Source organism: Prunus mume, linkage group LG5 (genome assembly GCF_029339155.1).
Source record: "Prunus mume cultivar Tortuosa linkage group LG5, ASM2933915v1, whole genome shotgun sequence".
Lineage (NCBI taxonomy): Eukaryota > Viridiplantae > Streptophyta > Magnoliopsida > Rosales > Rosaceae > Prunus > Prunus mume.
In genome coordinates this window covers 24948490-24960706 of record NC_142702.1, presented here as the reverse complement: position 1 = coordinate 24960706, position 12217 = coordinate 24948490, and the positions used below count along the sequence as shown (strand labels likewise).

At 37.2% G+C, this 12217-nt stretch overlaps 2 protein-coding genes and 1 pseudogene across 3 annotated transcripts; 2 read left to right on the top strand and 1 right to left on the bottom strand.

The window, feature by feature from the left end:
* Positions 1–3673: 3673 nt before the first annotated feature.
* LOC103332550 (wall-associated receptor kinase 3-like) lies at positions 3674–5160 on the top strand (annotated as a pseudogene). The gene is made up of 2 exons (XR_016127057.1): positions 3674–3703; positions 3800–5160. The product of XR_016127057.1 is annotated as a wall-associated receptor kinase 3-like (transcript).
* Positions 5161–5922: 762 nt separating this feature from the next.
* On the bottom strand, positions 5923–9655 carry LOC107881167 (cyclic nucleotide-gated ion channel 1-like). The gene is made up of 8 exons (XM_089052624.1): positions 9265–9655; positions 8709–9118; positions 8567–8628; positions 8260–8469; positions 7797–8077; positions 7431–7542; positions 6638–6931; positions 5923–6527 (listed from the first exon to the last, which is right to left on the bottom strand). Exons 1-8 carry the CDS (start codon positions 9363–9365, stop codon positions 6060–6062), a joined length of 1938 nt encoding a protein of 645 aa, XP_088908750.1. The 5' UTR covers positions 9366–9655; the 3' UTR covers positions 5923–6059.
* An 884-nt stretch (positions 9656–10539) lies between these two features.
* LOC103332509 (wall-associated receptor kinase 1-like) lies at positions 10540–11975 on the top strand. Its single transcript, XM_008235249.2, has 2 exons — positions 10540–10651; positions 10744–11975. The coding sequence occupies exons 1-2, from the start codon at positions 10540–10542 to the stop codon at positions 11973–11975; spliced, it is 1344 nt and encodes a 447-aa protein (XP_008233471.2).
* The last annotated feature ends 242 nt before the right edge of the window (positions 11976–12217 follow it).

The window sequence follows — 12217 nt, the reverse complement described above, 5'->3', positions numbered from 1 at the left end:
ATACGAATTAGTACTATAATTTAGTTGTGTTGTATTATTTATAAATTTTTGTTATTAAAATAAATTAATGTTCAAAAGGCTTACGCTTCAATGCTTTAAGGCTTACGCCTCGCATAGCACTACTAAAAACGCCTTGCCTATACGCCTCACCTTTGAAAACATTGATTCAGCTACCCTTGAATATGTAGTGTAGATTCATATGGCACATTAGCAAGACCTAGGCTGTTGAACCGAACATCAACTGGTGGGGGGCTGAAAGTGCTCTCACTGAAATGCTCACAGTAAAAAGTGGCTACCGCACACAAGTCGCTGGCCATGAGAAGGCGGGCTTCCACATCATTGACGGCCAGAACGGCGGCACTGGTCGAAAGGGGTAACAAAGAAACCTTTACCCAATCCAGAAGTTCTTCTCCATAGAAATGCCCTGTTTCAAGCAACCTACTAGAAACTTCATTGCTGCTACTGCTACCTTCAACCTTTACAACTCCGTCCACGATCAACAACATCATTCCAATGGTTCATTCTCTTTTATGATGTAGCTATTTGCAACATATTTCTTAAGTGTCAAATGCTTGGACATTGCTTTTAACACTTCTTCATCCATAGACTGAAGCTTTGGCGCCTATACATTAATTAAACACATTTAAATTTAACTATACAATGAAAAGGAAAAAAAGAAGATAAAATCTGGAGACTTACTGCCTTGAGCTTTTTCCACACCATACTATAATTGATATATGTTCGAAGTTCCAATGGAAGAATGGAAAGGATCTTCTCCACGTCGGCATACTTGTCTTGCTCAAGTTCTTCCTTGACCTTTTTCATGATCTCCAACTTTAAATTATCCTTCTCACTGTCAGGGATGAGGACATTGGATAACCATTTTCCTATCTCGGTTCCTTTATTGTCCAACTTTTTTTCAAATTTAATCTTGCGTGCCGCTACTCTTGCAGCGTCAGCGTCTGACTGCATGTATGTCTATTAATCCAAAACAACAGCTAATTAAGGCTCAGTTCATTATCGAGGAGATTAAGCTTAAAGACAAGTTTTTAGCACCAACCTGCAAATTTCCAATAGATAACAAAATAGTAGCAAGTACCAAAAGACCCCGATTACCTGAAGAATCAACAAGTCAGTTAATTAAATTGAACTGTAAAGAAATTTCTTAAAAAAGGTGAAAAAAATGGTAATTAATCTGTCAAATTTCTTCATTGTCGTCATGATGTATTGAGTTTTCGTCATTCATCAAGTTGGTTCATTTATATAAGAACATAAGTTACCAATAAATCAAACAAAAATAATTAATAAAGATTATGATGAGAGTAAAACTTACATGACTAGCAAGGATGTACATAAAGAAATTGAGTACACCTTTAATCCATACTTTAATATTTGCATATGGACTCTCTTTAAATTCCTTGCATGAGAAGTAAATTTGAAGCACCCGTGGCACGTATTGCAACAGAGCAAGGGAGTTCATAAGCTCCTTTGTGTTCAAAGATCCCCTACCTTTAGAAAAGAAAATGAGAATTACTACCTGGGGACAATACCAGCAGTCAATTCAAATTAACATAAGGAAAATTAAATCAATTAAGATAGATATATATATATATATATATAGAGAGAGAGAGAGAGAGAGAGAGAGAGAGAGAGAGAGAGAGATTACCTGTGGGAGTGGAAGAATAACTAAAATGTCAATTAGTACGCATGAACGCCAAATCGTCTGAACTATTGTTGGAGGAAAAAGAAAGTTCCATAAGAATTTAAAGTTGGAGTAGTTTCTGAAGTGAAATTAATAATCAACTGAAGTGAAAAGTTCTCACATTTATAACATTGAAAAATAATGTCGACAAAGTAAGACAAATCTGTGACAAATCGTAGAGCTAATCCGTCTTGTTCAACCTTTTGTCCATCTGTATGCACTTCATGTCCTCCTTGATGATGGAAATATAGAGGAACAGTGGATCCAGTAAAACAGCAAAAACACATGATATTACAAATATCTTTTTCCACTTTGGATAAATCCAGTAGAACGGCAATTCCATAAGGAATAAAATCGACTCTATTGCTCCCGTTATAGGAGCAAAAATAGCTACAAGAAGTCCCACTATTATACGGCATCCAGCACAAAGGATTTGATATGTTGTTTCTTTTCTCCTTTCCATCATTGATGATGTGCTTTCTGAATTTGAATCTGAATTTCTGGAAGACAATACAAAGCAATGTTTCATTGAAAATAGATTACCCACATTTTTTTATGCATGCATGGATTAGTTTGATCAGCCACTGAACATACAAATTCATTGTTCGATCGATCTATATTGTCGAAGTATCGATATATATATATATATATATATTTATCAATGATGTGCATTTACCAAAAAAAAATAAAAAATTGTAGACATTTAAAAAATATATATATATATGTAGGAAAAAAATTAAAATGGTTTAGAGAAATTAAAGAACTAACCTTGCAATACCTTGCTCTACATCCGGGTTTTCCACAAGTAAAGTTACTTCAGTTTTCTCTTCCGATTTCTCCACAAGTGGATTATTTCAGGTTTTTTTTTCGGATCTCTCCCCAAGTGAAGTTACTTCAGCTTTCTCTTCTGGGTTCTCCACAACGAGAGTTACTTCAGGGCTAGCCATAACTCAAACTTATTTACTAAGAGACCTGAATTCCTGTTTTTGTTCAAGGATATAACCCAAAATAGGACTCAGTAGGGTTTCTACAATAGAGCATGAATACGGGGGCTTCAGGTTTGAATAAGGCTCGGGAATTTGCAAATGAAGATGCACCAAATCCCCCTTAATTTAAGACCAAATCTGGAAATAACTCAATTCAAGTTGAAGTATGGTAAACACATTTGTAGGCCTAGTAGGCGATTAGACTACATATTTTATCATGTACGCTTAATATAATATAAATGAAGATTTCATATTGAAAAGTTATGAATCTTTAAATTGCGGTGATTAATAATATTCTTAAGTCTTTCTCTAATATTATATAAGTCTTGTCTCAAGTCTTTCTCTAATCATAATTAGTCTTGTCTCAAGTCTTTCTCTAATAATATTCAAGTCTCAGAGAAATTTTTGCCAAAATAAAGAAAGACTAATCTCACTGGGCATGTGAACTAATTAGAGCCATTAATTATCTTTCTGCTTGCGCTTGATTTTGCTCCTCTTTACCAAAAAATAGAAAGACTTATTGATCCTTCGCTTAGTGATATATGTTATTTCCAAGTAGGCTTATAGGGCAGTGGATTATTGTAATTTTACACCAAGTGAGCTATGTTCCCCTGCATATGAAGGAAATAACTGATAGACGAAACATTGGAGCAGACAGTTAAGTACAGAGAGAAGAAGAAGGCATTTCCCAGTGAAGCCATGAGCCACGCATGCCAGTCTTCTTCCCTGCATATGTCTCTATTCAGGTTAGCATGCTTTTCTTTCCTCATAACTAATTAAGCAGTAATTAATAAATTAAACGGATACCATTAATTCCTCTTGCTATTTAGGAGGAACTAAGAGGTGCTTATTGTGGCAGTTCTAGCTAGTTTTGTGGGATTACTGGGTTGTAATTTTGCGTTCTTGCCAGATATCGCTGATCAGTGCAAGGCTTCAAAACCGGCAATATTGGAACGTGCCTAAATTTACCTGGAAATTACATCAAAGAACATGACTCCTCTGAAAATTTCACTGGGTACGTATATATGCACTAGCTACTTCACACTCAACACATAAATAAATTGTAAAACAAAGCCTCAAATGTTTGTGACCGGTTTTCAATTAAGTGAAGGTTTCAGTATAAGCTTCTTTGTTTTGCTGGTTGGACTGCTTTTGAGACATTGCATAGCCCTGAAAAAATCAGGGTATGTAAAACAGATAAAAGATTACTTTGCAAATGCGCAATTAGAAAAGGAACTGGTTAAATATAATGGATCTGTTAAGTTAGCAACCGGAAAGTTTACTGAAGAAGAAATGGAAGAGGCCACATCCAATTACGATGATGGCAGAATCATTGCTACAGGAGAGCATGGAAAAGTGTATAAAGGAATTCTACCATATGAGAGAGTGGTTGCCGTAAAGAAGTTCAAGTCCAAAGAATCTACCCGTAACAAGTTCGTTAAAGACGTAAGTTTTCTTTCTCGGATCAACCACAGGCATGTGGTGAGGCTCTTAGGTTACTGTATAGATTCGAGACAACAAATCTTAGTTTACGATTTCATCAACAATGACACTCTTTACAAGCACATTCATGAAAAAAAACGAAGGATAGTCAACACTCTCATTCGAGTTACGAATGAAGATAGCAGCAGAAATCGCAGCTGCGCTAGCATACATGCACTCCTCCTCCACTTCCAATTCATCAATCATACATCTAAACGTGAATTCGAAAAGAATACTATTGGATGAGAATTACATGGCAAGATTGGCCTACTTCAGAGAGGCAAAATTTGTTCTTGAAGGTACTCTTGTAGAAGGTACCGTGCGAGGCTCATCCGGATACTTAGACCCTGAAAGTATTCAATCAAACACGTTGTCAGAAAAGAATGACGTCTTTAGCTTTGGCGTTGTCCTAGTGGAGCTACTAACAAGCCAAAAGGCGTTTTGTAAAGAGAGGCCTGAGGCAGACAAACACCTTGCAAGCTTCTTTCTTTGCTTGGTGGAAGAGAGTCGCTTGGATCAAATTCTTGATGGGGAAATAATCAAGGGGGAAAATCTTGAGACAGCCAAAAAAGTTGCTGGTCTGGCAAAACGCTGTTTAGGGTCACAAAACGAAAGGCCTTCCATGAAAGAAGTAGCCACGAAGCTTGAGGTGTTGCGATTTATGGAATGGCATTATTCAGCTGCTACGGGAATGGCTAAGTTGAATTTTTCTCAATCTCCCAAAAAAACCGACAACTTGCTTGGTTCACCTTCACAAGCTCAACTTCTTGAGGTTAGACGTGGATTTGATGAATTTTTTGGTTCTTGTGGGATTATAACAGCTGCAGAGTTAAACGACAGCAGTGCAGGGCCAAATCAAATCCAAATTAGTGTCGAAGCCTGATGATGATGGCCGATACTTGATTGGCTTGTTCCTAACGAAAACTATGTCAAATTACTATGTTTTGAATGTTTGGTCATAAATCTATGAGTCCGGATTTTGATTTTCTAGTGTTGATATCGTGCAATTATGTCAAAAACCATATCTTTTTAGACTTCCATTAATGAACGTGGGCGACTAGGAAACTATTGGTAGACGTCTTACGAATCCTAGGTACACAAAAGAAGACAAAAGGCAAATAAGATTGGAAACGTAATCTGCATTCATCGTCCTAGTTACATCATGTGACTAGAAATATACAAGAAATTACATGTGCAACATGCAATTGTTGATTGACTAAATAATAATAATGGAGAATAGCATCATGTATGTTGATAGTGTCCCGCATTGGAGGATGGAAGTTTTGCAATAGCGTTTAAAAGATCTTGCCAATTAGTTTTAGGTTAGACGCTCAAGTTCTAATAGTGTGATCCTTATAAGTCCTTACAAGGTTTCTTAGAGTATTTATACACTTGTTCTTAAGCTCTTAACGAACTTCTAAAACTGTTGCTTAACCATCTAACAATACTAGAAACTAACTAACTAACTATACACGTTGGTCAGCAACTGAACTAACCACTGCCAGCTCAACAATTCCAGTTGGCTTCAGCTATCATATATAGCCAACAAATATTGTCGTGACTTTAACTTTCTTCAGCGGAGACAAACGATTTTGGGCTTATGCACCCATTGCAAAGAAATTAAATAAACCTAGGTAGACAAGGCTACTTTAATTTCTGCAAAAAAATGTTGCTTTTGTCGACAACTTAGAAAAGAACAGTGAAATACATGTTCCAAGTCCCCAACAGTAGTAATGGCAGCAGAAGCAGAACTTGAGGTATGGTATCCATCGTCTGCTTGTTATACGGTAGAATTTTTGGTGCATTATTAATGCAACAGAAAAAACAGGAAAAGGATTTATTTACATGAGCTGGTTCAGTACGTGATTAGTGCAGAGTAGGGCGCAGATTTACCAAGGTCTATAGGCAGTTAGACCTGACACTGTCCGGTGAGGTGGGGAAGGTGCTGATGCGCAGTTAAAACCGACGAGGTCAGTTGGGGGGCGTTTCCTCTTACGGAAATGGTCCCGGAAAAGACTGACTACATCACACAAGTCGCTGGCCAGGAGAACACGGGCTTTGACATCTTTGGTGGCCTTGGCGCTACTGGTCGACAAGGGTAATAAGTTAGGAAATACAGCAATTGTTGCCCAATCTACAAGTTCTTCACCAAAGAAATCTCCTGCTTTAAGCTGCGCAGAAGAACGATCAGTAGTCCTACTACTTTCAATCTTTACAACTCCTTCTATGATGAAGAACATCTTATCAATCGGTTCATTCTCTTTAATAATATCGGTCTTTGCAGCATATTTCAGAGTCTTAGAATGCTTCCAGATCGCTTTCAATACTTGTTCGTCCAGTGAGTCGAGCTTTGGAACCTGTGCGTAAATTAATTCAATAGATATATACATATATGCATCTAAGAAAAGATAATGAGAGGAAAATTAAACTAATTTAGCAAGGTAGCATGCATCACATAGGAACTTACTCTCTGTAACTTTTTCCACATCATATGGGAATTGAGATAGCTTTGAAGTTCAGAGGGAAGAATAGAGAGGATCTCCTCCACGTCACCACCCCTGAGTTCCTCAAGTTCGTGTTTCACCGTTCTCATGATCTGTGACTTTACCTTATCCTTCTCATTTTGAGGGATGTTGACATTCTCAGATAACCAGAATGCTATCTCTCTATCTTTCTCTTTCAACCTCCGTTCCGTTTTTATCTCTTGATTAACACGTTCTTTACGTGCCTCTTCTCTTGCAGCGTCGAACTGCATGTACATCTATTAATCCAAAACAACGTAGCTACGTTCAGTTTGTGAATATTTATTCTAATATCTATAAGTAACGTTAATTACTACTAGCTAATAATGTATAATGTATATATAATGTTGTTATATGAGGGTAATGAACTGAACCTAGAAGTTAGAGTTTTAGGCTTGTTCAGCTAAGGAAAGAAAACATTAGAGTGGACCTTAGGCTATGATGAACAATAGGAGATGAAATTTTTCTGAAAAAGCAGCCTTCACAGCTTGTTTTCGGTGTGGCAGTCGCACCGCCACGTAATCTTACTAATTCATTCATATTGTAACATGTGGATTAGTATGACCACATAACAGTGACCGTATATTTATAACACTAAAACATTTCTCCTCCTTTTGACCAAGTAAATTATTCAGACCAAAGTGAAAAATGGCAATGAGTGATTTGTCCCTCCTAATTAAAAAAGCAGGTATAAAGACTAATTCAACAAAAGTTTAGATATAAAGACTTGACACCAACCTGCAAATTTCCAATGAGATATATAAATAGCAGCAGGCCAATAATAGAAACAAAAGCCGCAAAGAGGTTCTCCCATGTAGTGATACTGGGCTGGAGGTTCGAACCAAGAGAGCTGAAAATATGAATATGGATCGCAAATATAAGATAAAAATCTCTACTTTTAAATTCAATGTGTTCATGATTAAGAACTCAGACCAGATGGTATGTATACATTGGGCACAAGCTAGACAGAGAATTAGAAACTGGGGAAAAACAGAGTTTTGAAATGGCAGTTGAATTTTTAACAGAAAAGTTGAGTGTATTTTATTTGTGAGCATAAGCTATAGCAAAATATATGCAAGACCAATGAGCTTCAAATTTACAAACCTCAAATTTCGCAAGCCCCACCAGAAACAATTGGAGAATTTTTGTGGATGATTTGTTGACTTGGATATACCAGATTTAAGGACGTCAACAAATATACCAAAATCAAAGAGCGTTTCATTTTGTGGGTTTATTGGACATAAGTCATTTAGAGATGTGGTATTTCTGAACAGGTCATCACAAACAAAACTATGAGGTTCACATCCAATTTCAGTTCGACATGCAAGTTGCCAGCAAGTCTTCATTCTTTGAATAGCAAAAAAGTACCAAAAAGCTCCAAGTACCTAAAGAATTGACAAATTATAGTTCATTAGAATGAATTGTAAAATATACTTCGGTAGCTGGACCTGTAAGGTTGATTCCTTTAAGAACCTAAGCTTTGATCAAGAAAAAAAAAAGAAAAAAAAGAAAAGAAAAATGATGCATCAACCTTTACATAAATTACGATGAAGAGATTGAAACTTACATGACTAGCAAGGATGTACATAAGGAAATTGAGTACACTTTTAATCCATAGTCCAATACGTTCATTGAAACTCTCTTTAAGTTCCTTACATGAGAAGTAAATTCGAAGAATCCGTGGCACATATTGCACCATAGCAAGAGAATTCATAAGCATCGCTATGTTCAAAGATCTCCAGCCCTTCGCTTTAGAAAAGAAAAGGATAATTACCACCTGTTAGTGACAAAATACAATGTTTAAGTTATACCAGCAGTCAAATTAAATTAATTAGTTAGTGTGAGAAGGATATGAAAAGGATTCTCTTAATTACCTGTGGAAGTGGAAGAAGAGCTAAAATGTCAATTAGGATGCATGACTGCCAAATGGTCTTCGCTGTTGTTGAGAAAAAAGAAGTTTCATGAGAAGTAGTTTCTGAAATGAAATTAATAAATTTGAGGGGAAAAGTTTCTCACATATTTTAAGTCGAACAAGTAAGTCGACAAAGTAAGAGAAATCTGCGACTGCTCTCAAAGCAAAAGCTGTCTTATTCAATGCTTTGTCCATGTCGATGCACTTGAGATCCTGGTTGATGATAGGAATGTAGAGGAACAATGGGTCGACAATAACAGAAATCACACATGATATGACAAATATCTTTCTCCAGTTTATCCGTTGGAACAGAAAATATATGCCTCCAGTAGTTATCACTATTGCTGCCCTTACAAGATAACAAATAAGTTTAACAGTTGTCACTATTAGTACCCCTGTAATACGAAAAAAAACTCTAGGAATTTCCACTGCCAAGAAGCATCCCCAACAAAGGATTGCCAACATTGATGACGTGATCGTCGTTGAATTTGAAAATGTAAGAGGTGGGGGGCACCTATCAAATGGAAGAAATTAGAAACAAACAGTTAATTAAGGATCCAGCCATTCGTGGAAGCTATGGCATGACTAATCTTCGAAACTCTGTTCATGCTGTGAACAGAGAAAACGAAAGAAAATATCGTTAGAAATTCAAGAAGAAACCTGTCAGTAACTTGCTCTTCATCCGAGTCCTGCACAAGTGAAGTTTCTTCATCTTCGTCTTCTTCTTCCTTTATAGCTAAAGTTAGTTCGAGGTTAGCCATAACTCAAACTTAATTAGGATAATATTGTATCCCCTGGACTATTTCCTTCCTAAAAAATAGACCAGAAGTCCTGTTTTCTGGATATGCTTTACAGCGGATAATTGTTCAAGGACATACGATTCAGAGGTTTTCTACTCTACAATTCTGGATATTTGCATTGCAGATGAAGATCCAGCAGAGTAATTACCCTTTGAATTAACTGAAACCAAATATAGAACTCAACTCAACTCACTCGCTCGCTCGCTCGCTCACTCACTCACTCACTCACTCACTCACTCTCTCTCTCTCTCTCTCTCTCTCTCTCTCTCAATAAATCTTAATTGATTTAAGGAATGGAGTGATCAATCAAGCAGCTAGGAGAAATTAAGGTCAGTAAATTTTATGAAAAAACAAACAAGGGTTAACTATAGAAAAAACCCCAAACTATGAGGTCACTTCCAAGCTCATACTCATCTTGTAAGACATTTTTTGTCCGCGTAAAAGTCCATGTCATTAAAAAATAGGTCCCACTTTTGACACGCTATGGCCCCAGAATTTCCAATAGACCACGATATGCCCCCAGAATTTCCAGCCAAGACAATGCGGCTTCTCATGTTCCCTATGTCCATGGGTGCGCTGCAGTGGGAGAGCAGAGTTAGAGGTGGTTTGGTTGGTTGTTTTTGTGCAGCTAGGGTAGTTGTGTGGGTCAGTTGGTATTGACTGGGTAAGTTGGGGTTTGCGTTTTTGGAAGTTTGAGTATGAAGATGAAATGTCTTACAAAATGGGTATGTATTTAAAAATAACCCCACAATTTGGGGGGTTTTTAGTAGTTAACCCAAAAAACAAAATCAATACTTAAGTTTTGTCTTAATGTTCTGATCAAATATTGGGATGCTCCTTGAAGCCCTAGCTACCAGTCATAGAGTCATCCAAAGTTCGAGGTTTCGCGTGTTGGCATAGGATAATGGAGTCACATGCAGTTGTTAAAGATATTGGAGCCCTGCCCAAGAGACATGATATTACTGTTAACAAAAGTATACGGATAATTAAAAAATTAAAAAATCGATTACCTTGCCCAAGAGGCTAGTAATTAATAATAAATATCCCAGAAAAAGTTACTAATCTTTGGGCTTGTCTTCGTTCCTATTATTAACCAAAAGATAAACTTTGATCTTCGCTTCAAAGCCCTACAACAATGGAAGGTGGGTTAATTTACTCTGGATCTGGAAAAGGGTACAGAAACAAAAGGCCGGCCGGCATGATGGGTTTCGTCAAAAGCATGAACACTTCCCTGAAAATTTCATTGGGTATGTACCACTTACTAGTTAGCTACTTAATTGCATACGATTAGCAGGTATCTGTGTGTGAGTGTGAGTTTGTTTGTATTCCCCTCTTGCAGGTATCTGTGTAAGCTTCTTTATTATACTGGTTGGAATTCTTTTGATACTTAGTATGTGCAAGATAATTGAGTTGCTTAAACGCATTGCAACATCACAACACACATTGGCTATACAAAATAATAATGCACCTTTAAAGTCAGCACCCAGAAAGTTTTCTGCACGAGAAATTTCTTGGGCGACAGATTATTTCTATGACGGTAGAATCATCGGTAAAGGAAGCAAAGGAATAGTTTACAGAGGAGTTCTACAAGATAAAAGCGTGGTGTCCATAAAGAAGTTCAAGTTAGATGTACCTAGTAGAATTGTCTCTAAAATCTTTGTTAACGAAGTGACTATTCTTTCTCAGATTAAACACAGACATATTGTGAGGCTCTTAGGTTATTGTGCAGATCTGGGAGGAGAAACCCTAGTTTGCGAGTTCATCAACAATGGCACTCTTTACGAGCATATTCATGGAAAAAGCAAAGGATCATCAACATTCTCATTCCAAATGCGAATGAAGATAGCAGTAGAAATCTCAGCAGCACTAGAATACTTGCACTCCTCCTCCTCTACTTCCAAGAATATATCAATCGTACATCTAAATGTGAATTCGAAAAGAATACTATTAGATAAGAATTACAGGGCAAGATTGGCCAACTTTAGAGAGGCAAAAGTGATTCCTCAAGATCAAACTCATATACAAGGTACCCTGCGAGGTTTAGCCGGATACTTAGACCCTGAAAGTAAAAAATCAAAAAAGTTGTCAACAAAGAATGACGTCTATAGCTTTGGAGTGGTCCTAGTTGAGCTACTGACAAGCCAGAAAGCATTTTGTGGTGAAAAGCCTAAGGGACAGAGAGGCCTAGCAAAGTTATTTGCTCGTTCAGTGGAAGAGGGTCGCTGGGATCAAATTCTTGATGGTAAAATAATCAAGGCGGAAAATTTGGAGACAGCCAAGAAAGTGGTGGATCTCGCAAAAAGCTGTTTAGGGTTGCAAAATGAAAGGCCTTCCATGAGAGAAGTAGCCATGAAGCTCGAGGTTATGGCATGGGATTATTCAGCTGCTAAGGGACTGGCTAAGTTGAATTTTTCTCCATCTCCCAAAGAGACGGACGAGTTGCTTGGGTCACCTTCAAACGCTCAACTTCTTCATGTCAGACGAGAACATGATGAATCTTTTGGCCGTGCAGAGTTATACGACGACAGCAGCTTGCACAATCAAATCGAAACTAATGTCGAACTCGTATGATGATGGCCGATATAATTGTCTTGTTGCCAGCTTGCTTGTGATGTAATGAAAATTGTACCTTGTTTCAATTTGAGACCCTTTTTTTTGGGTAGACACTGCAAACCCTTAATTGATTTGCTGCTAGTGATGTATTGTAAAAATTAACAAATATTAGCTTGTTTCAATTTGAGTCAACTTAGTTAACGGTAACGTGGGTCGTAATGTGAGGAGGATGTGTATCTAATTCAAGTTTGCAAACTTAC

Excerpts from the sequence above, each read along its gene's own strand:
- LOC107881167 (XM_089052624.1), bottom strand. The coding sequence starts at position 9,365 with ATGGCTAACCTCGAACTAACTTTAGCTATAAAGGAAGAAGAAGACGAA. Across the intron at positions 8,078-8,259 it reads TGTACATCCTTGCTAGTCAT|GTACTTGGAGCTTTTTGGTA; the intron begins GTAAGTTTCAAT and ends TCAATTCTTTAG. Across the intron at positions 6,932-7,430 it reads ATCTCATTGGAAATTTGCAG|ATGTACATGCAGTTCGACGC; the intron begins GTTGGTGTCAAG and ends TTGGATTAATAG.
- LOC103332509 (XM_008235249.2), top strand. The coding sequence starts at position 10,540 with ATGGAAGGTGGGTTAATTTACTCTGGATCTGGAAAAGGGTACAGAAAC. Across the intron at positions 10,652-10,743 it reads TTCCCTGAAAATTTCATTGG|GTATCTGTGTAAGCTTCTTT; the intron begins GTATGTACCACT and ends CCCCTCTTGCAG.